This window comes from Bidens hawaiensis, unplaced genomic scaffold, assembly GCF_021521415.1.
Source record: "Bidens hawaiensis isolate Kalapana, Puna unplaced genomic scaffold, B.hawaiensis_p1.1 tig00004685_1, whole genome shotgun sequence".
Classification (NCBI taxonomy): Eukaryota; Viridiplantae; Streptophyta; class Magnoliopsida; order Asterales; family Asteraceae; genus Bidens; species Bidens hawaiensis.
This window is the reverse complement of record NW_027491287.1, coordinates 1,909,107-1,936,427: the sequence shown is the minus strand read 5'-3', so window position 1 is coordinate 1,936,427 and position 27,321 is coordinate 1,909,107. Positions and strand designations below refer to the sequence as shown.

General features: G+C 41.1%; 3 protein-coding genes across 3 annotated transcripts; 1 reads left to right on the top strand and 2 right to left on the bottom strand.

Moving 5' to 3' along the window:
- Nucleotides 1-2,308: 2,308 nt before the first annotated feature.
- Nucleotides 2,309-3,753, bottom strand: LOC143627524 (polygalacturonase ADPG2-like). Its single transcript, XM_077097316.1, has 7 exons — nucleotides 3,700-3,753; nucleotides 3,434-3,610; nucleotides 3,237-3,322; nucleotides 3,015-3,123; nucleotides 2,824-2,946; nucleotides 2,413-2,727; nucleotides 2,309-2,341 (listed from the first exon to the last, which is right to left on the bottom strand). The coding sequence occupies exons 1-7, from the start codon at nucleotides 3,751-3,753 to the stop codon at nucleotides 2,309-2,311; spliced, it is 897 nt and encodes a 298-aa protein (XP_076953431.1).
- Nucleotides 3,754-21,704: 17,951 nt separating this feature from the next.
- On the top strand, nucleotides 21,705-24,809 carry LOC143627654 (F-box protein SKIP14-like). Its single transcript, XM_077097439.1, has 2 exons — nucleotides 21,705-23,109; nucleotides 23,668-24,809. Exons 1-2 carry the CDS (start codon nucleotides 22,342-22,344, stop codon nucleotides 24,133-24,135), a joined length of 1,236 nt encoding a protein of 411 aa, XP_076953554.1. The 5' UTR covers nucleotides 21,705-22,341; the 3' UTR covers nucleotides 24,136-24,809.
- A 302-nt stretch (nucleotides 24,810-25,111) lies between these two features.
- LOC143627600 (uncharacterized) lies at nucleotides 25,112-26,822 on the bottom strand. Its single transcript, XM_077097379.1, has 2 exons — nucleotides 25,914-26,822; nucleotides 25,112-25,397 (listed from the first exon to the last, which is right to left on the bottom strand). The coding sequence occupies exons 1-2, from the start codon at nucleotides 26,816-26,818 to the stop codon at nucleotides 25,394-25,396; spliced, it is 909 nt and encodes a 302-aa protein (XP_076953494.1). The 5' UTR covers nucleotides 26,819-26,822; the 3' UTR covers nucleotides 25,112-25,393.
- Nucleotides 26,823-27,321: the final 499 nt, after the last annotated feature.

Genomic DNA, 27,321 nt, shown 5'->3' with positions numbered 1-27,321 from the left:
GCCTACAGTTTCAATCGGTTCCAAACCGGTTTCTACATAAGCGGTTTCAACCTGGTTCGGTTTCCATTCGATTTTTGGGGCAGTTCGGTTAACTGGTTTATTTGCCCACGTCTACTTTGACGACGTACGGAATATCCCCTCAACATTTGTTTGTATGACACTCTTGATCCTTTGTTTTTAAAAAATGTTGAGCCATGGGGGCCCTATCCATTTATTAATTCGACCCAACTTAAAATTGACTTCTATTTGTCCCTTTGAATAATTTAAAAGAAGGATTTGTCTTGAGCCGGAAAGAATAAAGTATTCTTGTAACTCTTAATTGATACATCATGCTATTTTTTCCATTCATTCCCTTTGAGGATCAGTCATGGTCTTCCAAACTTTATCGATGGTATGGACGAATCCTTCGCTTCATCTAAGTGTGTAAAAGATCCTAGCCGCACTTGAAAAGCTGAGTACTCTACCGTTGAGTTAGCAACCCATATAAAAAAGGATATGTAGATACAATCAGAATAAACAAAATAAAAAAATGAATAAATCAAACCATCAATCTACGTAATCTACGAAAAAAAATTCCGAAAAAAGAAATAAATCAAAAGTAAAGAAATGTAAAAAATGTTGGACTATCCCCTATTTCTAGGTTATCCACTTTTTCAACCAAAAATCCGAGTAGCAAAGCTATCCAACGAACCCATCATTTGAATCAACAGGTAAAAAATCAAATCTAAAACCTATGGGACATAAATAAATAGAGTTGCTTATCACGATGATTTATATTTGTTCGTTACAATATTGTCAATATAAAGGTTAATAAAAGAATAACGATGGAAAAAGTACAAGAACTAAAATTGAAAAAAAATAAAAAATAAAAAAAAAATACATGTACTAAAGAATATATGTACTTTATTGGTGTTGTGAGTTTGCGATGCCAACTATAATGTAGGTTGGATTGGTATATTCAAACACCATCCCCTGATGTTTTAACGACTTTATATGGTTTGTATAGGTGCTATACGAGTTATATAGCATTCTCGCATGACGGAAGAATGTACAGAGGGAACATAATGACAACTTTTTCAGTATATACATGTTGCATTGCCCCTATACGAACCGGATATGTTTCCTATAAAAGTTGATTCAAGTATCTCCGTATAGCCCATTTCAACAATTAAAAACAGAAAATCTCAATATAGGATCATGCAAGTTTAAGGAAGGAAAAAAAGCTATTTTTTTGTTTATTTATATTTTAAAAGTTATTATCTAGAGAAAGACTTAATCCAGATTAGTAATAATTATTGAGAATAATGTAATATAGAGTATGAATTATGAAGAGGATGATCTACAACTTCGTTCCGAATAAATGCTAGATCATTTTACTATAAGAAATTTGTTTTGTTTATTATTATAATTACCACAACTATCTTTGTAAAAAAAATTATAATATATAAGCCAATCTTCTGATATTCGATTATGGCAACCGAAATCTTGAAGACAACCCTAACGGTAATAAAACTATCAACATAGTTGTTTTACTTTTGGCATGCAAGGTAATTTTTGTTTTAGTGTTGTAAGAAAGAAACAAATTTCAAAAAATAAGAATAAGTCTTAAGTAATTTGTGAAAAGAAAAAAACAAGATAACACTTGCTTGACGAGAGGAGATGAATAGGATTCCAATGCAAGAAGCTTTGAGTAGGAGGATTATCCAGATTATTCCAACTCAGCACCTTTTGAACCTTTTGAGTGAGATTTTGAGAAGAGTTGCTCTTTGGAGAGCACAGTACGATGAAAACTCCCAAAGATCTTTGTGTTGCGATGCGGGATTCAAGTTGGCAGACCATATATCTACATGTTGCATGATTGGCTCGGTGGTTTGGCAACACTTTAGTGCATGGCGTAAGGTGGCCACGATCTTCGCCTTTAGTGATAGAGATTGTCGAGCTTCATTTCAAAGTGGGTTTGAGGGATAATAAAAGGAGGCGTTTCATAGTATATATTGTGATAATTGTTTGTCGGAGAATTTGAAAGGCTAGAAATGAAAAACCATGCAGAGGAAAGAGATTAGATAGAAGAGATCATTGATGACATCAAAACTATGAGGTTTTTATGTGAATAAATTTACAATTATAAAAATCCCACAAATATATATTCTGATTTGAGGAGTAAAAATATAAAATAATATGTAATGTTGAAGTAATTCCATAAACCAATTAGCATTAACACATATATATAATAATATTATAAGAGACTTTTATTTATAAATTTCAAAAGACATAATCCAACAAACCATGAATAATAGTGACTGTGACTTCATCTAAATAACATAGAAAGCTCTTCATCAATCTATCGACATAAATAGAAAATAAATATACTTAATTAATTCTTGTCTATAATTTAGAAATTAAAAACCATACTTTCAGCTTGCTTGTATAGTGCTTAATGAGTTTTCGGCTTTTGTTGAAGTTGTAATCCCACGGCGATTCAGTTAACCATGGTGCTCGAATACAGTTCACACCAGGAATCATGGGTGGAATTAAACCGACATTTGTATTTTTGCATGTTGATCCAGCCACGACCGATGGGCTAGCAGCTCGTATATTAATGTTCTGGAGCCGGATGCCTACACAACTGTTCAGATTCTTGCTGCAGTGAATGTTGATCGCATCATCCGTTGAAGAAGTCCCATGGATATTTTCAAACGTAACACCACTTTTTTGGACCATTTGCGGCTGCATTTTTATTCAAAAAACGAACACGGTCATTTTTATTGTGAAAAATACATATATAATTAATGTAAATGTAACGAGATATATATATATATATACCTTGTCGGTGCAATTTGCAGGATCGACATGAGGGCAATAAAATTGAGTGAGTATGATCGGACGTTGTACCTTCGTCATTGTTATGTCACTAAATGTTATTTGGTTTGCAGAACCCGATCCTCCCTAAAGGAGTCAACAATTAATTATTTATGTTTATTATAAAAGAAAGCATGGTTATAATAAATTAATACCGGCACAGTTTTGATCCGAACTCCGTTTTGAGTATCAGTGAGTATTGCACCGGTGACCTTGACATTGCTTACAAATTCTTTGGCATTGTTCCTTCCTAGGCTACCAACACTTTAAGTAACAACATATTAATTAATGATAATCAACACATTTAATTAGTTAATTGATATTAAAAATTAATAAGAAAATGTATAAACAAATCAGTGTGATAAAAAATAATTAACCTTATGCCATGGCCAGGGCCACAATGTAAATCAGTAATGTTGATGTAACTAGTCGCTACCAGCATTGATTGCAACGCAATCGTCGCCTGAAAGTTAATTATATATATGCTGAGATATAGAAAAAAGTTTGTAAGTAAAATTCTTGGGAAATATATACGAATAATACCGGTCTTAATGCTTCCACCGATGATATTAACACCTTTAGTGGCTGAAATATCAATACCATCAGTGTTAGGAGCATCACTGTCTGCGAATATAGTGATGTCTTTGATGGTAGCACCGTCGCAAGCGTTTATTGATATATGATTTCTTTGGCTGTAGGTTGAGGTCACCCCGTCGAGAAAAAGCCCTTGACAACCATGAAACGCCAATGCCTACACGAAAAAGATAAACATGACTTTAAGTAATGCTACATATATGCAAATCGACTAATAATCAAACGTACATATATTTAATCACTTACGGTGGGGTTCTGTTCGCATGTGTTAGGCAATGTCTGAAAAAGATTAACATCCATTGTTAAATAATAAACAACTTTTGTTTAACTAGTTAATAAATACCTTGTTGCATGTGTTCCACCAAGCCGAACCTTGCCCGTCAAACTTTCCAGTTCCAGTTATATGGAGATTTGGGACGTTTTCAAACCTAATCCAGGTATCGGTGTTGCTCGGCCATGCGCTTTTGGGTATGGCAGTATTAACATACACAACGTACCATGAAAAATATAAATTAATACCTTTATTGAAGGAATTCTAATGGGTATGGTTGTTTTTCGTACACGAATGGAATAAACATATAAATAAATATATAATAAAATAATATAATGTTTACTTACATTGATCACCATCCTGCCACCTTTGCATGGACCTTTTAAAGTCAACGGACCGAGTTGATTGTTTCCTGTGTTTACACAAACAAACCGGTTCCAGAAGCACATGTTTTATTCCAGTAACTCTGTCACATAGACACATGAATACATATATTATTATTACAGCTTAAAAGTTAAAACATGTATGCAAACTAAAATAAGTTGGAACTGATTATTAATTTAATTAGTTAATTACCCAAGTCTCTTGAGTTATGTCTCCTCGAACATGATCCTTTAATCCGATGAATACGAGACAAAAAATGAATGTAACCGTAACAGCTGAGTAATTAGTAGCCTACAACATTCAACACATAATCAACCAATAAAACGATCTAACTATTAGCATTTAATTAATAATACAACTAATCAAAGAAGATGTTTAAGAACATAGCTAATTACCATGATCGTCGAGTACGTAAAATGAATGAACGATGGTTAAAAGCTATAGAAATTATAATTTGAGTTGATAAAAATATTACAAATATTTATAGATAAATGTAAAAATGGTAATCGAACTTATTTATGTCAGTATAAATCATTTTAGTTTGTCTTTTTGTAATATGGTAATGTAAAACTAAGAGATAAATACATATATAATAAAGATTATTACGAGATATACACATATATAATAAAGATTATACGAGATGAATACATATAAGATAAAGTTTATTAAGAGATAACTATGTGCTTATTTGATAACCTTAATTCAACACATTACCTATGGTTGGTTTCGGGATTTTAATAAATCCAATAAATGTTTTAAGTATATCCTCTTCAAATAATCAAAATATTATATTTACTTTAATATTTTTCTTTATCAAAATCAATCCATAGAAGGGTCATTTTTTCATTTATTTAATTATATTAAAGCTAGCTATGACTAAATTGACCTTTTTTTAGTATTTTGAATGAAAAAAATTGAACTATGATTGATTGATTTCAATATAAACAAATATCAATGCCATTGGCCTTATAACAAGGATTTTGTATGTGCATCAAGTCCTACTTTGTTATCGGTTGTCCCAAGCGAACAACGTCGTCGGCCTTGTTCAATACTCAACATCCCTTGGTTTAGTTGTCCCTCAACCGCACACGACCTATAACAACCTTTGTGCTCCTCTCGGTCACACCGTTGATCTCTTTGCTCTTGCTTCTCAGTCGAACCACATGTCTATCTCTTTTTTTTTTCTCCGTGACCGACTCTCCTCTTTCTCTCTTGTTAATAATTTCGTCCTTAACATCCAAAGAAGTGCCAACTAATAGTCTTGACATCTCAAAGAGTAAAGACCATCCATGTCCACCATGCTTTATGGACGTCTCCGAGAATCATTAATTTTCTTTTGGACCAAGGCGACAAAACTTTTGAGACTTAAGTAAAATTGTTTTTATTGGGTTTAAATAATTAAATTTATAAATATATTTACATGGTTATGATTTGGGTTGTGCAATTTTTTTTATTTTCATTTTTTAATAATAATCAGCTTAAATACGTTGAGCAATTGAGTTTAAACATTAAGAATTTTTAACTTTTCTTGAAAAAAATATACATTTTTTTTAAATCAAGCCAGCTCACTTCAATACCGACCTTTATTACATGATCTTAGTTAAATTCTCATTTAAACAAAGCCATCTATTTGACTATATATGTTACTACATTAATAATTCCTTTAATATGTGACATTCCACATGTGAATCCCCTATAGGTTAAATCAATAGACAAATCCTTACGCTAGACAACGTTAGATGTGCAACTAGTCTACACTCATACAACAAGAATGCCCATATGACTGGTAATTGTATGTTTGAATGATGATTTGCTAGTGTAATGTTGTATTTTCTAACGTGTTATTTTCTGATTACTATTTGTTAACATATTTGATAATGCACTTCTATGAGTCTCCTTTGTTCTTGACAATGAATGTTGAAAGGTTCAAGGCTTCGAAGTCGTTGTTTCTTAATCTTGATCGGTACCTACCACGTGTGAGAATGATAAGTATAAGGACCATCTATGATAATCGTGAAAAAAATGCCTTAAATTAGTTAAGTAATTAGGTTCGAACGTCAAGAATGCGTATTTTTTTTCCTAATAAACATATATCCAGACTGAAGAGGTAGGTCCCAGCAGAACCCAGTTGGTCCCGCAAGACTCACCTTAAACAGGGACGTCTGCGCAAAGACCATCTGCTCCCGCAGGACCCACCATGCTCATAGAACCTTACGCGCAGTACGCAAGCTGTACACGCAGGGAAAGCCTCCCAATGGTGAAGTACCCCGCCTGTTCCCGCAGTTGCGGATACAAGCCATCAGGGAAGGCTACCCGCGGACAGCAGGGCTACACGCACAAGACAATAGATACTTCAGTAGTCACATGAAGGAATGAGCAAGGCGGGAACAATCCCGCCTAAATGAGCCAGTCTGTACGATTCTGAAAGATCTTCTGTACTATACCTACCAAGGTATGGATAGGACAGACGATCTGACCAGAACAACCCATGAGCCAATCACAGGGTGACAGCTCACCAACAACAGTGCGAGGAGGAGCACCCTCTAGTACTGTTTGTCACTATTAGCCGCTGCCTACTCACCAACCCTTACTGTAGGGCGTGCGCAGCCTACAGTTGGTGAAATAGTGTTACTGTTGGCCGTAACCTATTCACCAACCAGCATGGCCTGCGTATAATCCACAGTAGGTAGGACGTGCATAATCTACAGTTGGAGGAATAGTGCAGCCGACATAGTTACTGTTGGCCGTAATCTATCCACCAACCAGTATGGCCTGTGTATAGTCCACTGTTGGTAGAACAGGAATACTATTCAGCCGGCTGTACCTTCTAGGAAACCTACCTTCGGCTATAAATACTCCAACATCTTGGAATGGTAAGATCATCTGCTATCCAGTTATCTAGCAATCTCTTAATATACACTTATATTCAGAGCAACCTAGTCTGATTCTCACGCCGGAGGGTGGTCACAAGGAGGAACCCCCCCTTCTCAGTGACGAGCTTACGGTGTTTGTTTTGCAGGTCTCCTGAAGAACAGCCTTCTCAGCTAGACCTCATCCGTGGGAAACATTACTTAACCCCCAGATTATCTATAATCTGTACAGGGTCACTTAGTGTTTCTTCATTTGCGCCATCCGTGTATAAAAGCTAGAACTACTTTAGTTTTTTCACAATTTCTGAAGAAATGGTTAACGTTACTCCGGTTCAAAGGCCAGTAACCGACCAAGAAACCCCGGTAACAACCCCAGCAACTGGGGGGAACACCGGCGGTTATACAATCCTTACGAACACTACCCCGACTACCCAAGCCGGGGCAAGTGGAGTAAATATTCCATTGGGGTTCTCCGATACCCAACTGGAAAAACGAACGAAGGTTCCTCGCCAAACACTAGATCAAGTGAAGGCGTGGGCCGAAGCACGGCAAAGAGAATTCCAAGCCGAATTGGACGAACGCTTGCGTTCAGTTCAACAGGCTGACGAATTCGCCAGTACTCGCCAACACCTCAATATGAGCAGTGACTGCGAGTACTCAGACGACGAGTTGGAGTCCGACACCGACGCGAACCCTCGCCATAAGGCGAAAGGGAAGCGTAAGGAAACGGACGTCCAACCAAAAAGGAATTTTGGGGAAGCCTTTAAACCAATCGTGGAGAGAAACCCGCGTGACTTTTCCAAAACCTTTAGACCAACTGCTACAAATGCAGGGAAGTCAAAGTTCGCAAGGGACATTGCGGAAGCAATCGCCCCGAGAAGTGCCAAACAAATGTCCAACATTGGCACTTACGATGGTCTATCCGACCCAGACGACCATTTGAACAGGTTCATTGCGGGGGCTACCGTCAGCAACTGGACGGAACCCACGTGGTGCTACATGTTCCAGATGACTCTGGTCGGAGCGGCCAGGGCATGGTTCGATCGTTTACCGATCCACCACATATATGACTGGGCGGACTTTCAGAACAAGTTCAGCCAGCATTTCAGCCAACAGAGGAAGTACACTGAAGAGCAGTGGACGATCCTTAACTGCGTGAGAGAGGAGGATGAATCTCTACTAGACTTCATCACTCGCTTCAACTCCAAAAAGCTTAGTCTCGGCAACATAAGTGAAGATCTGGTTCGCGCCGCCTTCATCCAAGGCGCCGAATACCCAGAACTTATCCGCACATTGACGGGTAAGGATGGCATGCCATCAACTTGGGATGCCATCATGACGGCGGCAAAGCGCTTTGCCGAGACGGAAAAGCAACTGGGAAGAGATCTTCCCCAGAGTACACACCTCTACACGCAGAAGACCAGAGAGAACAATGTCCGGATCGCCCGGCAGAACAAAAAGAGGAGGCTAGGTATTTGGCAGTCAAGGGTAAACTTTGACACCTCATCCAGCTCTCGCCCTCTTGTTGGCGGAAGGGACAACACACACCCTTCAAACCGAAAACACCGGTGGACGCCACTCACGAAGAGCGTCACGGAGATATTTGCCACGGAAAAATTGCCATGGCCTAAAGCCCCATTGATCCGGCAGAAACCTAATGCGGATCAAAGCAAATCCTGTGATTTCCACGGGACAAAGGGTCATGGTACTGAAGAGTGCACATCCTTGAAGGATATTATTGAGACATTTGTCAAGGACGGAAGGCTTGCACATCTTGTGGCATCGATCAGGAAGGGAGGAAGGAATGACAACCAGTACAGAGGTAACGGACGAAAGCCCGTCGATATCAGCATCAACATGGTTCATGGCAAGGTCAGAGGAAGAAAAAGACGGGTGGCAGAACCATGCGCGTGGAAGGAAGCTGAGGTGCGCTTCCCGCGAGTGCCAGGAGGCCCCAGCAAAGAAGGCCCCATCGTCATCAGAAGCCAGCTGGGGCACTACATCACTTCACGCACTCTTGCTGACAACGGCGCTTCGTCGACAGTGATGTACAGACAGTTCTTTGATAAGCTGGATGATGAAGACAAAGAACGCTTGGAAACGGTCTACGCTTCAATGGAAGGGTTTGACGGAAGTACAGAAACACCCCTGGGTATCCTATCTTTCCCCGTTACTCTTACTGATGGGAATCATTCACGCACAGAAGACGTGGATTTTGTCGTAATGAAAAAGCCACATCATACGTACGACATCCTATTCGGAAGAGACGGGATAGCAAGATTCAACGCCGTGGTATCTTCAGTCCATGGCATGATGGGATGGCCAACAGCTGAGGGTGTAGCAATGATCTCGGGCATTCCCCAGGTATGCATTGCATCTGTTTCATCTAAACCCAAACCGAAAAAGGCTAAACCAACCATCACTGAACCAGAAAAATGGGCCTTCAATGGCAAATACCCCGACCAGGCCGTTACCATTGGACCAACAATCGTTGATCCCACCCGCACCTTACTCAAACGCTTACTGCAGAAAAACGCTGACATCTTTGCGTGGGCACCAGCTGACATGACTGGGGTACCCCGAAGTAAGGCGGAGCATAAGCTCAAATGCGATCCGGCTGTTACGCCAATCGTACAAAAGCGCAGAGTAATGGGGCCTGAACAAACTAACGCGTGTAGAACCCAAGTCAAGGAACTCCTTGACGCAGGCATCGTACGCGTTAGTAGATATCAAACATGGGTTGCAAATCCCGTAATGGTACCGAAGAATGACAAACAATGGCGCATGTGTATAGATTTCAAAGATTTGAACAAAGCATGCCCCAAAGATTGTTATCCGTTACCAGAAATTGATCTCAAAGTGGATTCGTTGGCACCATTCCGCCTTAAATGCTTCTTGGATGCGTATAAGGGGTACCACCAAATCCACATGGCCATTGATGACCAGGACAAAACCGCATTTCGGACGCCCGATGGTACATTTTGTTATAAAATGATGCCATTTGGACTTAAGAATGCAGGGTCCACGTACCAACGACTAATGGACAAAGAGTTTCATGCCCAAATCGGGAGAAACTTGGAAGTCTATATGGATGATTTGGTCATCAAAAGCCTCGAGCCTGAGGCGATGTTGAAAGACATTGAAGAAACTTTCAACACGCTCCGAAAGATAAACATGAAGCTCAACCCGAGCAAGTGTTCATTTGGGATGGAAGAAGGGAAGTTCTTGGGAGTCATTGTTACTAAAGATGGCTTTAGAGCGAACCCTGAAAAGGTCGAAGCCATTGTTAAAATGGAATCACCTACCACCATCAAACAGGCTCAGACACTGAATGGACGACTAGTCGCACTTAATCGCTTCTTGGCAAACCATGCAGATAAGTCGTTTCCTTTCGTGTCAACATTGAGAAACTGCTTGAAGAAAACGCACTTCCGCTGGACACCAGAAGCGGAAGCAGCTTTTCAGGAGATTCGGTCACGCCTGATCGAACTCCCAACACTTACAGCACCACAAGCGGGAGAGGAGTTAATCCTATACCTTTCCGCAACAGATAGAGCAACCGGGGCAGTCCTGCTAGTAGAACGAAAGGGCATCCAGATGCCAATCTATTATGTTAGCCGTGTACTAACAGACGTAGAAACCCGGTACTCTACCCTCGAAAAATTAGTCTTAGCACTTATACATGCTTCACGCAGGTTAAGACGATATTTCCAGGGCCACCCAATCACCATTCTCACCAACTTCAAACTCTCAAACGTTCTAGGCAAACCCGAATTATCGGGACGTCTAGCCAAATGGGCAATTGAATTGGGAGAATATGCAATTAAGTACAAGCCAAGACCAGCCATAAAAGGCCAGGTCCTGGCCGATTTTATTGCAGAAGTCCCCGCTTCGCAGGAGAAAGAGTGCCAGGAGGAGGCTCAACCCTCCCCAGCACAGGACGTCAATGATGTCTGGCGACTCTATACTGATGGAGCAGCCAGTAACGAGGGTTCAGGCGCAGGGTTAAAATTAACCAACCCAGCGGGCCAAGAATATACTTACGCTATTCGGCTGGACTTTCCAAGTACGAATAACGAAGCCGAATATGAAGCATTCTTGGCCGGTTTGAGAATTGCGCGTAAGATGGGAGTGAAAAACTTGGAAGCCCACGTGGATTCCATGCTGGTGGCCAACCAAATAAATGGAACATACACGGCTGTGAACGACACCATGGCCCTGTACCTCGCCCAGGCAAAAACCCTTATGCGTGATTTTAGTGATTGTAAAGTCATACATGTCAAGCGCAGCGAAAACAAATCTGCGGATGCGTTAAGCAAGCTTGCATCACTAGCCTTCACCCACCTGGGAAAGGACATCCGCATTGAACTCCTCGAAGCGCCATCAGTCCCGCACAAGGAAATTTGTGTCATCCAAACCAGTACAGAAACGTGGATGACACCAATAATAAATTACCTTGCAGCAGGAATACTACCAGAGTCAAAAACACAGGCAAGAAAACTACGCTGTAAAGCACTGAATTATCAACTCGTCAATGACATCCTTTACAGACGTAACTTTCTTGGCCCACTCTTGAGATGCGTGGACAACCAAGATGCCAACTACCTCCTAAGGGAAGTACACGAAGGCATCTGTGGGGTACACGCAGGTCCCCGCGCTGTTGTAGCCAAGCTAAACAACGCAGGATACTTTTGGCCGGGGATGCATACGGATGCACTGGCATACATCAGAAAATGCAGGTCTTGCAAGCTTTACGCACCTAACACGCATCGCCCGAAAAACGAACTGGTTCCAGTCACTTCTTCGTGGCCATTTCAGAAGTGGGCCATCGATGTGACAGGCCCATTTCCTACAGCAGCAGGAAATGTTCAGTTCCTAGTGGTAGCCATCGACTACTTCACCAAGTGGATAAAAGCAAAACCTTTAGCCCAAACAACCGCAAAGCATATCAAAAAATTTATTTGGGAATTTATAATTTGTCGTTTTGGACTTCCACAGAATTTGGTGAGCGATAACGGCACCAACTTTGCTGACAAAAAGCTACAACAGTGGCTAAAAGAACTTCAAATCACCCACACCTTTACCTCAGTGGCACACCCGCAAGGAAATGGTGAGGTGGAAAGAGCAAATAAAAGCATCGTCGAAGGCATAAAGAAAAGACTCTTGAAACACAGATCCGGCTGGGTGGACGAGCTTCCGCACGTCCTTTGGGCAAACAGAACGTTGAAGAAGGCCAGTACGGGAGAAACCCCGTTCAGCCTCACTTATGGCACTGAAGCCATGGTCCCGGTCGAAATTGGTCTACCCTCACCAAGGGTCTTGAGTCAGCCAGAAGACAATGATGCGGAAAGACGGTTGGATCTTATGCTAACCGAGGAACGCAGAGACTTAGCCGCAGTGCGTGAAGAGAACTACAAACGACAAATGCAAAAGTACTACAACACGCGGGTAAAACTCTGCAACTTCAAGGAAGGAGACTACATACTGCGTAACAACGAGGCTTCGAACCAAGAACGCCCAGGAAAGTTGGCCCCGATCTGGGAAGGGCCATACGTTATCAAACAGGTTCTGGGAAAGGGCGCATACCGGCTCGAAAGGCTCGATGGCACTCCCATCCCAAGAACATGGAATGGAGCTCAATTACGCAAATGTTATATGTAGATCAATTCCAAAACTTGTAAAGAAAAGGCCAAGAGCCACTTCTAATGGAAATGATTCTCCTTTCATAATGTGTTTACCTTTATCCTTATGAACTCCCCACTGGTGCCGGTATTTACCGCATAAATGAGGAGAAGTAAGTCGTTGCGTGTGGAAGGCGGCAAAACCCGCATAAACACAACGTTAAAAATAAGGGAAACCTACACGCAGGTATGATGTAAGTAAAGTTTAGCCATCTTTGTAAGTGCAAGTGACGGTCTTATCCTCACAATCACAAATAAGGAAGCAAAACTTCAAACTATCATCTACCACGTTCAAAGGTTATCCTAAAAAAAAAAAAAAAAAAAAAAAAAAAAAAAAAATACTTAGAAATAAGGATAAGGAAAACCTACACGCAGGTCAGGTATGGGTAAATTTTGGCCATCCTACCAAGTGCAAGTGACGGTTCAACCCGCACAATCACGAAAGAGGAAGCAAAACTTTAACCCACTATCAACCACGTTCAAAGGTTAACTTATCCTAAATACTTAGAAATTTCGAGGAAAAATGAGGAAAACCTACACGCAGGTCAGATGAAGGTTAAAGTTTAGCCATCCTACCAAGTGCAAGTGACGGTTCTACCCGCACAATCACGAAGGAGGAAGCGAAACTTTAACCCATCATCAACCACGTTCAACAGGTTAACTTATTCTAAAAAACTTGGAAAATTGCTAACTTATACTAATTCATGAGCTTATAAAGCAAGGAATCCAAAGAAGGAAATAACAATCTTATCCGCAAAAAGATTTATATTTCAATGATATATTACAAGAATGGCCGGGTTACTACCCGCCTGAAAGAGTAAATCTATACAAGTCTATCTTAGCAATGGAAAGGGATCTTCAGGATCAAGCTTCAGGGCCGCTTCCACTTGGACCCGCTCCGTCAGAAGAACGGGGTGGTTCGAGGAACGCTTTGAGGACAGCTAACCCATCATCAGCAGCAGCTACTTCGTCCACCTTTTCCACCACTGGATGCGGGAAGGCGGCGTATTGGTTCAATGCTTGGTCATAAATGGCTTCGGTATCCACATCGAACAAAGGGAAGTTGGAAGGCGGGACGCCTTTCTCAACAAACCCTAGACCAAGCAGGAAGCCGGCCTTTTCCCCATCCTCATGAGAAGCGTTGAGGGCTGCGGTCATAGCATCATCGTAAGAGGTCTCTGAAAAGACCCGACGCACAACCTACAAAGAAAAAATACAAGTATTAGAACCTTTTCTTACAAAAGAAAAGCGAGAAGATAAAGCTAAACATACCTGAGGCAACGCTTCTCGAAGAAGCCATTGGAGGGCAGCTTGAGCTTCGTTATGGGCGCGTTCGGCTTCGCTCTTGTTAAGGTTGGCAAGTAAAACTTCCTTTGCGGCAGCCTCTTCGACGCCCTTAAGCTTCCGCTCGGTGTGGTCAAGCACCCCTCTTTGGTCCAAGATTTCCTGGAGTTTCTTGGCATCTTCCATTGCCAAGGCATCATGAGCGCGTTGGAGAGCCTCTAATTTGGCCTTGAGCTCCTCATTCTCCACACGCAAAGGCTCAGCAACGGCTTCAGCCTTGGCAGCCCTCTCGGTTGCGTTTCGCGCAGTCTCCCTGGCCAGCCGAAGCTGTTCATTCACAGCTTGGGCAGCCTTGGAGCGGGCCTCGAGTCGCGCCTGAACTTCAACCTCGAGGGCCTTGAAGGCCTTCTCATTGTCGGCGGCAGCTGCCGCCAGCTGTTGGTTCTCCTCCCGGAGAGCACGCGCCTCAGATACGTCCTTGGCGCGAGCTGCTTTCAACTTGTCGTTTTCACGACAAAGCAGCTCGACGCGCGGCTGCATCCGGGCTTGGAGAACCCGAAGCTCATTGGTTAGCCTACCCTCCTGGTAGCTAGCCATGGCTTCCCCCAACGCACCATGAGGAGCAGCGTGGCGAGCCCAGTCCACGCACTCCACAGGGGTACGAAGGGTTGTTCCTCGGCGTATGTTCCATCGCGGAACATACACTTCATTGGAATCCGACACTGCAAAAGAAACAAAGGCAGTAAGGAAAAGATGATAAAAAACATAAGGGAAAAAGAAAGGAACCCTACGCACCTGTAGGGTCAATGACAGGCCGATAGCCGCCAAACCCATCACCTGAACCTAAAGGAAATCCATCCAACAGGTCAGGCAGACGGGAAGGGGGCAAAGATCGGCGGGAAGCCCTGCGCGTACCTGATGGTCCGGCCGTAGGTGCCGGTGGCGCGGGCATGGTGGCAGCCGCCGTGGTCGCCGTTGTGGTCGCCGCCGCGGTCGCCGCCTCCTCAGCAGCAGCAGTAACCGCCGGCTCCGTGAAGGATGCTGTAAAAATCGCACTCACGGCCGGCGGTGACGTCATCTCGGCCGGAACAGTTGGCTCAAAGGAACGAGCAACTGGACCAGCGGATGCAGGCGCAGGCGCTTGGGTCGACGCCTCAGGAAGGCTGACCGAGCCTACCGTCATTGGCGGGGAGGTACTCCCCTGCGCTTCACCCCGGAATGCGTCAACATCCACGCCTGCACAAAGAAGAAAGTGTTAGATAAATTTAAGAAGTAATAAATCTGCAAAGACATTATGATTGTACTTACGGGTTTTCTTGACCCTGAACGTACGGACGGGCGGGGAGGAACCCGATGGAGCCGGCCTCTTGGTACCGGTCACCGTCGTCTTCGTTGGTTCTCCGGAGGTAACGGTCGTAGCCTCCGGAACAGTGGTCTTCTCACCACCGGGCTTCCCCGCCACCTCTTCACTATCTGACTCCGAGTCAGATAGAACCACCGGACCAGCCGTGGAGGCATTCTCCTTCCCTTTCCCGCCGGCAGCAGCTTTCTTCTTCCGCACCAATGGATGAGCATCTGAGGATTCCTCAGAAGAAGACAGGTCAAGAATTCCAACAGCGGGTACAGCATTGAGAGATTGAGGAAAGAATATCGCCTTACCTGGCCGCCGGTGGCTCAGGATCTCGTGGCCCAGCGGATAGACCTCCACAAAACGATCCGCCGTTTGCTCCAGGATGGGCAACTCGCCCTCGTCCAGAGCACGAGTACCCATCCGCGCGGGACCGTCGGTTTCCCGCGGGAACAGAAGCGACTCCAAATTATTTCCCTCTGAAAGAAAAGAAACAGTTAGAAGACAAACTTGTATCAAAAAGAAAGACAAGACATACCATAGGGAATAGAGTTCAAACCGTATTCGAGAAGGATGGGAACCTGAGACGCATCCTTCCACACCCGGCTCATCCCTAACATGACCATCCCGGACTCCGCAAACCGGTAAACCGGAGATTGGATCCGGGATATCTTCGAAAACCATTCCGCCTCCTGGTAGTTGGGGGCGTGAAGGCTCGGTATCGCTTGGCCATTTTTAAACTTCATGGCAAGGGGGATGGCGCGGGCAGAAATGTAGAAGAATTCCTGCTTCCACGCGCGAAGACTGCGCTCGGTGTCGCAAATCTTCAGACCCTTAATACGGGTCGTCAAGGTGTACCACCCCTGGATGCACCTCCAGGTATAGAAGGTCATCAGGCGGTCCACATGGGGCTCGATGCCCAAAATCCGGCACACCCACTCAAAATGGCGAATCTTGGCGATCGCCATGGGGTGCAGCTCGGTCAAATGAACACCGTGCCTCTCAAGGACACGGTAAACAAATTTTGTCAACGGGAATCTAAGATTCCCATAGACAAAAAATGCAGCATAAACCCCGATCTTGCCTCTGGGGGCATCATACACGGTCTGGTGGGATTCAGGAAACTCAGGCTCGAGATGATCGAGCATGAACTTCCTGACAACATACCGGTACTGATCGCCGGGCAGAGCACACTGGCACTCGCCAGCAGTACCCCTGTCGTCAGCTATAGCTTCAGCATCACGAGAAGACATCTTGCAGAGAAAGAAGAGAACGATTTCGAGAGAATGCTCGATTGAATAAAGGAGTATTCGCCGGAAATCGCCTTGAAGATGAAGAGAAGGGTGAAAAGTGTGAATTGCAAAGTAACCCTCTCCCCCTTTATATAGTAATCGCAATTAATGCGGTGAAATTAATGCGGAGGAGAGAGAAATCGAATGTGCAATGAAACTATGACACGTGGCAAAAAGCAAGCTGGCAACAGCTGTTGACAGGACGCGTGCCAGTAATTTCGCGGCCACGTGCCCGAAAAATCGTGCCCACGCGCCTGAAAAAGCGACTGGAATGACCATGTTCTGTCACGTCACCATAACTTCCTGCACGTCCTGACACAGTCAGAAGAAACCGTCGCACGACGTTTCAGATGTCTGGACTGTTCTTATCCTTACCAACCTTTCGAATTTCAAAATTCAAAATTCAAAAAGATTCAAAAGTAAGCGGGAAAATACCCCTTACCTTGGCAACCAAGTAACCATAAGACGGATGCGGGTACAGTGTTAAGGCAAAACCCTTCACGTACCTAGCACCCGCAGGGAATTGACGCCAGAGGTACCTTGAAAGTAAAGTAACTATAAGACGAGCGCGGGTACAGTGTCAAGGCAAAACCCTTCACATACCTAGCGCTCCGCAGGGAATTGAAACCAAGAAGGATCTTTTGGGCAATGCTTGTGGAAACGGAAATAACATCCCCGCATAGCGGGAACGTCGAGAAATACATTGTTTTGAGGCTCCAGGATGGAATTGGTGGTTTAAACATAATTGATCACTATGTTCAAAACCACTAAAACCTGAAGGAGAATCCACACAAGTGAGACTCAACGCTCCTGACTTGCGAGAAGGTTACATACCTACCCGCATCATACCCAAAGATCAAGCAAAAAAATCGGGAATTTTTGCAAGTGACATTAGGAAATCCGCGGGAAGAATCCCCACGGAGAACCTTAAAACTAAAAACCTTTTCAAAACCCCTTGCTTAAAGTCCAAAAGTTCACCTCACTTTATTGAACATTCATGAGAAGAACATTGGACTGGGGGGACTTGAAGAGGTAGGTCCCAGCAGAACCCAGTTGGTCCCGCAAGACTCACCTTAAACAGGGACGTCTGCGCAAAGACCATCTGCTCCCGCAGGACCCACCATGCTCATAGAACCTTACGCGCAGTACGCAAGCTGTACACGCAGGGAAAGCCTCCCAATGGTGAAGTACCCCGCCTGTTCCCGCAGTTGCGGATACAAGCCATCAGGGAAGGCTACCCGCGGACAGCAGGGCTACACGCACAAGACAATAGATACTTCAGTAGTCACATGAAGGAATGAGCAAGGCGGGAACAATCCCGCCTAAATGAGCCAGTCTGTACGATTCTGAAAGATCTTCTGTACTATACCTACCAAGGTATGGATAGGACAGACGACCTGACCAGAACAACCCATGAGCCAATCACAGGGTGACAGCTCACCAACAACAGTGCGAGGAGGAGCACCCTCTAGTACTGTTTGTCACTATTAGCCGCTGCCTACTCACCAACCCTTACTGTAGGGCGTGCGCAGCCTACAGTTGGTGAAATAGTGTTACTGTTGGCCGTAACCTATTCACCAACCAGCATGGCCTGCGTATAATCCACAGTAGGTAGGACGTGCATAATCTACAGTTGGAGGAATAGTGCAGCCGACATAGTTACTGTTGGCCGTAATCTATCCACCAACCAGTATGGCCTGTGTATAGTCCACTGTTGGTAGAACAGGAATACTATTCAGCCGGCTGTACCTTCTAGGAAACCTACCTTCGGCTATAAATACTCCAACATTTTGGAATGGTAAGATCATCTGCTATCCAGTTATCTAGCAATCTCTTAATATACACTTATATTCAGAGCAACCTAGTCTGATTCTCACGCCGGAGGGTGGTCACAAGGAGGAACCCCCCCCTTCTCAGTGACGAGCTTACGGTGTTTGTTTTGCAGGTCTCCTGAAGAACAGCCTTCTCAGCTAGACCTCATCCGTGGGAAACATTACTTAACCCCCAGATTATCTATAATCTGTACAGGGTCACTTAGTGTTTCTTCACAGACCCTACTTATAGCGTTGCTATGGGTGGGATTCCACTGGGTATGATTGATATATATATATAAGTAAAAATAATAAAAATTCTAGCCTATCCGGGTGTCGGTCCGGGGTCCATCGATCACTTGATACTGCGTGATAGCCGGCTCTGATTAGTATTCAACCAGTTGGTCGCAGTTCACCAAAACTTTAAGTTGATATACCCACATTCCATAATTTTTCGGGTAATTCTTGATCCATCCCGACTCCAATGAAAGATGCCTTTAAGGCTTTTAGACATTGTACGTAAGTAATTATATGTATATGAGTTATAAACTGTAGAACTACATGATAACTAGGACAGATATAATTTGGACAAGCTTGCATGAGACTCCTCAAAGATCAAGTGTAAATATATATCATAAAAATGTTCTCAAGCAATATAAAGTATGATGGGTGGGTATCAGTATCGTTACCGGTATCGTTTTTTCTAAATTCTTGGTATTGTGATGTGGGCCCAAGTGTAGAAGACCGGGTCATTATGTTTCTAGAGGCTCAAGATCGCGCTACAAAAGGGGCTGCACGAAAATGGGCATAACTTGGCCCAAGAAGTTCCGTTTCAAGCCCATTACCAGTCAAATCGAAGCTTGAGACGATGAGCACATTGTGGCAAACGCCTATGGCGGTTTGGCCCCTGTCTAAATCCCAAAAACGCCTTCTAAATAATGTTTTGGGTCTTTTATTGTTTTTTCGTCAGTTTTTATGTTTTTCTTTTTGGGTTTGTGTTTGGCCCATGGCATTTTTTGGGCCCATTTCGTTTTAGGAAGTCTTTTTATATGCTGAGAATGTAATCTGAAAAGGGGGACTTCAATTTTAATAATAATTATTTTTCTCTTCATTTTCCTTACGTTTGTCTTCATTTTCCGGTACCCTTTTGCTAATCTATAATATAAAGTTATATTCGATTACGTATTCTTGATATCCTCTTAAGTTATAGATGTCTTTCTTGGTATTGGTGATAGAATGAAGCTACGTGTTTCATGAAAAGGCAAGTAAATACCCACAAGACAACTAGTCACACCATTCATGATATTTATAAATTATAGTCAACAACGTTATAGCTTCAAAGGGTTTATATATCGACAATAAAAGGTTTGTTGTTTGAATCTCAAGATTTACATTATTTTTTTATAATTTTATAAAGATAAAAGGGTAATCTATGAACTTGGAAAAAATACAAAACAAATATTAATATTGTGTTACTATAATGAAAAGGGTAATGATACATATTATGTAATTATTTTAATAACTCGCTGGTCTATTCTCCTACTAAATAATAATGATTTTTAAAAATCATTTTATATAATGTTTTTTTTTATTTAAATAAAATTAAGCTTATTTTATTATTTAACCCGTTTAATATGAATTATGTCATTTTACAAAAATAATTATAAATATATGAATCATATCATTTATATTATTGAAATTATGTATTTACAGGTTTAACCTATAGCCTAGTTTTTAATAGAAAAAAAAATAATTTTATTATTTATAGTTTTTCTTTGTTCGTTATACAAAGTAAAAACAAATGTGCGGTAGGTGTATATAAAGCCTGTTAAAAATAAATGGCCATGTTCAAATATCACTAGCTAGATCTAACATGAACATATCATTTAGTCAAAAGCAATATTAAGTTCAAACATTATTAATGGATGTGTGAATATCCACTATATTGCGCAATGCTTTGAAAAATTGGTTTTTCAACGGTAACGTGCTTAGAAAAGGTTTAATGGGGTTGTACCATACGGTTTAATCGGGTTGACTAGTTAATATTATAATTTCATAAAATACAATTTTAATTAAAAATATAATTCAAAGATACACGATTACATTACAAAAAATCAAGTTTACAGCAATGTTTTTTAAATAAAAGTCTACAATAGGTGTTTTTAAATAGAAGTTTTTAAATGAAGACTGGTAGCTTAAATTTTTTTAATCAGGAGGTATATCACTATTGGATGAGCCGCTAAAACAAATTTAAAACATCGGTCAAAACATTTTTTTTAGTTTTGAATCAAACCGAGTTGCCGGTATGAACTGATGTTACTTAAGAGTGAGCAAACAAATCTTACCCCTAATACATGACCCGAATCTAGTTAAAGACATTCTTAGGACCCGAGAATCGGTCCAATTATATATAACCGGGTATGATATGTTTGGGTCTTGCAGGTCTTATTCGATTTATGATCACACCTATACGAGCAAACGGGTCTCACTTGCCATACCCGAACCAAACCCGATTAATGATATTCTCATAATTCTGGAACCGACCCCTACTGTATTATAACAGGGTTTGATTGGTTCAGATCTCGCAGGTCTTGTGGGTATTACCCAGTTTATGCCCATATAATACTACTTTTCCCAACGGCTCAACTTATAAACCATTACCGTTCGTCCAATTTATGGGTTTAAAACGTACTGGCCACTTGCGTGACAACTAAAGGTGCACAAACCGGTTTAAAACTAAAACTGGTTTGGATTCAAATCGGTTTATGATCGGTTTCGGTTCGGGTCGAAACTGGTTTCTTGACCAGGCTACGCTCGGATTCGGTTAACCAGTTTTAGTGGAGAAAATTACAAATCAATTTCAAACTTACGATTTCAATAAGTTCCAAACCAGTTTCTTTACAATCGGTTTCAAACCGATTTGAATTTTGAGTTAATTCAGTTAACCAGTTTATTTACCCACCTCTAGTAACAACCCGTTTTTTTAAACATTGCTATATTGTATAAGAAGTTTACGAGAAATTGGTGGATATGAGCAAAAATAGAAGCAACAAAATACCAGGACAAGTATTAGAATTTTGACCACTAATAAAGTAATAATTACCGCGTTACTATTCACCTTCACCCATTACCCCGGTAAACAAACACCTTCACAAACGACGAAGCGCAAAACTAGATGCTCTCATACTCCCGCCACATACAACTAGTAAATCAACATTTACCGGACACGTGTCGGTTTCCACCTCTTCCCATAATAATAATAATAATAATAATAATAATAACAGTAATAATAATAATAATAATACTCATTCATCTCTTTACATTATTACATTCCACCACTTTCTCTCTCTACAATCAACCACTTTCTCTCTCTAAAATTCACCGATTGGTTCAATTACGTCATCTGCATTCATGACTCGCCGGTAATTGATTGGATTTTGGTTCGATTGAAGGTTAATTTGACGTGTTGTGTTGATAATTAGGTTAATTAGGTTAAACGTTTATTAGGTTATTACGTTACGTTATTCGGTAATCGATTGATTCACGTTACCGATGGTTTAGGTTATTTGGTTTCGCCGGAATATTCGGCCCGATTGATTGGTTTCGTTTGTTAATTTGGTGCTTTTTGGTTATATTAGGTTAATTAGGTTAAATTTTAAGGCGTTATGATTAATTGATTCGTTAATCTGTTAATCTGTACAGTGTATCTGGTATACAAGAAGCTTTTGTGAGATTTTTGGCGCGTTTTTTTTAAGTTTTGCCCCAAAAATTAGGGTTTCGATGGTGAAAACTCGGTGCGAATGCGCTTCGGTTATGTTTAGGGGTTAGGTGAATAAGGTGATTGTCGGAAAAGCGAATAAAAAAGTCGAAAAATAGTAAAAAGAAGAAAAAAGTTAGGGTTCGGTTTCGTTCGGTTTTGTTTGGAATTTCTGTTAGGGTTGTAGAGAATGACGTTGAATTTTTCGCAACGTCCGATTTTCCCGGCGCGTTCGTTTGAAGATAATATGGTTCATGAGGAAGCACATGATCGGTTTGGTCACCGGAGAGAGATAGGTGGTGATAAGGGTGGTTCGCCGGATTCTGTTTCGAAAGATATTGTTGATTTGTTGCCGTCGGATCCGTTTGGGATGGATATTGATATTAGCACGACGTTTACCGCCATCACGGGATGGCTTGGTGACTTAGAGCTTGAGTATGGGGATTATATGAGGAACACGATGGTGAATCATAAAGAGGATTACGGGATGTTTGTGGGTTTTAATTTTTTTTGGAACAGTGCTATGAAGTTTCAGTCGTATCCGATGATGACGTTTCATGATCAGCAAAATAAGGGTTTTGATAGTGTAAGCGAAGGTGAAGGTGTTCTTGTTACGAAATCTGAAGAGTCTGTTAATGAGTTTGCTACTTGTCCTGATGTTAATGGAGGAGAGCCTCATGATGCTTTTGTTCTAGCTCTTGGTTATCTGGGAACCAAAGATCTTCTTACGGTGGAGCGTGTTTGTAGATCTTTGTGTCATACTGTCTGTAACGATTCTCTTTTATGGAGAAATCTGTACATTGATCAGCCATTGAATGAGAGAATTACTGATGATGTTCTTGTCCGGTTAACTAACCGTGCTGAAGGTAATCTTCGGTTTCTAAGCCTAATTAAATGTCCGAAGATCACGGATGATGGTTTGAGGCGCGTATTGGAAACAAATCCGAAATTGACAAAGGTATGCAATTTCTATATTGGTATATTTTTGTCATATTTATTATTGTTTACAGGCTATTACTTTTAATTAATATCTGTCTTTAAATAGAATGCCTAAATTTAGTCATCTTGAAATACATTCTTTCTGTCATTTTGAATTCAATGCATGAATAGTATACCTGTTTTGGATAATATGATATTTGATTAGAAGAAGACAGCAGACACTACATGTGTATTCTTGATTTCTTTCTTATTTTTCTTTCTTTATTTTTTTTTCAAAATGCAAAGTGTTGGATTTATGCCAATTGAGTTGGGTTAAATGAATAATATTTTATATTACCTTGACCATCACAAATACATGAACAAATGCTGCTATGCTGACAAGAATTTATATAACTCTTAGGCGCCGACCCTCCGTTTGAATTGCGTCAACGTATTTATGTTAAAAATGTTTTCTAAAAAAGATTTGTTTCTGGGACTGGTCAAGTTGCATTCAGTATTTACATTCTAAAATACCATAGCTTATATCTGTTTAATTTCTTGTAATTCTTTGTTACAGTGCTATTGTTTTTTAATGCAGTTATTCATTCCTGGATGCACAAGACTCAGTATAGAGGGTATTTTGAACAGTTTGAAGGCTTTCAACTCAAGTACAGAAACTGGTGGTATAAAACATATAAGAACAGGTGGATTTTACGGCATTACACTTGATCATTTTCAACAGTTAAATAACTTGTTGGGAGCTGATAAAAACAAGAGCATTCCACATCATTATCACCGTGCAAAAATGTACTCACAATGTGATGATGATCGATCTATAGATGTTGAAATATGCCCTAGATGCCAGAATTTGAGACTTGTATACGACTGTCCAGCTGGCGGGTGCCAACCGAAAGATCAATGCAGGGCTTGCATCATCTGCATTCCGAGGTGTGCTGAATGCGGGAGGTGTGTGCATAATAGTGAATATGAAGAAACGTTTTCGTTGGAGTATCTTTGTTCAGAATGTTTGAAACAGTTGCCTAGGTGCCAAGAGCCACATGGCTAGGTTGACCATGTCAACGCTTAATCCAAGTAGAAAAAAAGCCCGTGTCGGTTTATTGATTGGAAGACGAAAAAGGCAACACAAATACAAGAATGTTGGATAAAAAGAGGGTGATTGGTAATGGAGGTCATGGTTAGGGTTCCATGACCATATAATGGAGAAAAAAAGTCAAAAAACCCGTGTTGGTTTGTTGATTGAAACACGGAAAAGGCAACACAAATACACGAATGTTGGATAAAAAGAGGAGTGATTGCTAGTGGAGGTCATGGTTAGGGTTCCATGACCATAGGATGCACTAGACGTGAGTCATGATGGTTCAAACCGTCTTCTTAAGTGGCTACAGTGACATGGTTTGGTTTGGTTTGGTTTGAGGTCTAGTGCTCATGTGGGTCCAGAGATCCAGGTTCGAGTCTACAACAAGATTGAGCATTTGAGCTGGTCTGGTTGGCGATTAGTGGTTGGTTGGGCACATTTGAAGGTGTTTGGAGACTTATGTTGGTTCACTATGTTCGGTTATTACATCGAGTCCGTCGAGTTTATATGCTTATGTTTAACAGAAGTGTTTGTATATCTTGTTATGCATTCTGGTTTGAGACAATAATGCATGTACATGTAATGTATGATGTTTAATGTGTGGAGTACAAGTTATTACATTATTTTACATATGGTAGTATTATAATTGTAGTGATCTTTGCCAAAAGATATGACGTATGTATAGAATAGGTGTGTGTATTTTAAACATGCAAATTTTAATAAATATCTAGAGTCCCGTTCAAAGGTAAACATGTAATAATTTTATAAATACAATTTTTATTAAAATAAACATTATTGATAAGCATTTCTTTTCACTCATCATAACACAGCCTTTTTTAAAGTTTTAGTAATTGATGACGGAATTTATAAATCACAAATATTTATAGAACAAAATTGTTGCAAACTTGATAAACCAGAATACATTCAAAAATCTTTGGTCATTCAATATCTTTACAACAAAGTTAATATATGAATGAATCAAGAGATACAATCTACAAACACCATAACTTAAATTATTTATCAGGTTTCTTTCCAATATTCTTCATCCAAGCAAGGGTGAAAATTGACTTCATCGCACCTTTACCCTTCACGGACCCATCTTTTGCCTTCTTATTCTTGTTCGTGTTCTTCTCGTTAGCCGGGGGATCTTGCACCGGGTCCCACTGATCTGCCCATGACGTTCCCTTTGACTCGAAAAGATCCATTTTTCGCCTCTTTTTATTTATTTTTACCTAAAAGATTGTGATTTGATGCAAAAGTTTTAGGGTTATAATCTAAACCTGAGGTTAAGAAAACTTTAAATGTAATCCAAACATTTAATTGTTGGCTTTTATGGTTCAACAAATTTTGACTTGTTCTTGATTAAAGTCAACACGGGTCAAAGTCAAACTTTGAAATCTAAATTCATGCTTTGCCTTACAATCCTATAACATAAAAATAAGTTAAAAATTCAAAGCTAAAAATAATTTAAGACTTTGACCTGGTCTCAATAAAACTTCAAAGGCTAAAACCTTGCAGATCAAAAGGGCTGGGTCGGGTCAACCAACAGACACTTTTTATTTCTAATTTTCAAGTTTACAAATAATCAACTTGATAAATACAGATTGCAAAGTTATATTATTACAATAATGTATAAAGCAATTTATCAGTGACCCGTTTTCTTTCTGGTTAAATATTTTAGTTCATCCCATTTGACCTGTTAGACATAAAACAGATCCGATAATCGGCCCATTTCTATACATAATTACCTGAAGTACTCAATATGGCCTGCAATATCCCTACATAACAGCTTTGACCTGTTCGCCAACTCCATACTTTTACGGATCACTAAGCCCGTTTGCTGATGTGTAGACGTCGGTTCATATTTCTTAGCTTCCACCTCATTTCCCATAGCCAAAGCTTCCTTCGCGGGGACCACATTTTCCCACCAAAATTCCCGTAAAATCCCGTGAATCAACGTCCAATATTCTCGATCTCTACACACTCGAAATATCGTGCTCCCGTTTAACGTCCAACAATATAAATCGACCCAATTTCTGTCCAAAACTTCCATTTGGCCCTGAACTTGAGGCATGTAATAATATGGAATTTTGGTCCACGGTAAAGCTAATTCCGGCTTCCCTTTATTAAACGGGCATTTCACTTCAAGTATCCCTAGATTCGGAAAACACCCGAGAAGCCCGTCTGGTGATGCACCGATCCAATCAAATTTACTTTCCGAATGTGTAGCAAATCCTAATGAACTCACTTCACGACCGGTTATGCTTTTATAATTTTCAATAGCTTTTGGTTCGTTATTCACGCCCCATTCCATGGCCCGTATTGCCTCGGGTATGATCATGGATTCCATGTCGGTAACAAACACTTTCTCATGCCAAAGCTCATATCTTCTTTTCCCTTTCCAAAAACCAAGCGCGGTGCTAAACGCGCTAGTGGTTAACTTGTCCCTTCGAAGGGCGAACCATTCTTTTGACCGTTGGGCCGGGGTGTCTGACGGGGAGAGTTGACTAGTAAAAGTCAACGGCATGGATTTGGAAACTAGTGAGGTCAATGCAGGATTATGCAGCTGTCTGAAACCGTTAAGCTGTGAGATCTTTCTTCCTGAGAAGTGAATCGGTGGTGGTTTATGGTCGGATGCTGGTGATGCAGGCATTGGTCATTTTTGTATTCTGCACGAAATGGATTTTATCAATCAACAAGCAATTTTGATCAGGGCTGTAAATGAACCGAACAAGGCCTTATTCATGTTTATCCGTTAAGCTTTTATTGGGCAAGCGGACGGTTCACGAATAGCTAACCGAACAAATTTGTTGTTCATATTCGTTCATCGAGGAAATGAACTTGTTCGTGAACGGTTCACGAACACAAATAACGATTTAGTTGATTTGACAAACCGAGAATGAACGGTGGGAACAGTTTGGTCCAGCTACCAAGTTTGTGTTGGTGTTTTTTTGACATTCATATTCATACGTTAATTTTACATATAATCATCATCATCATCATCGTACTCAGTATATCCCACCAATAGCAAAGCTATGGTAGGGTCTGAGGAGGGTAAGATGTAGACAACCTTACCTCTACCCCATAAGAATAGAGAGGCTACTTCCGGTGAGACCCCCGGCTCAATAGTAGTTTTGCATCAAGCCTTGGACATAA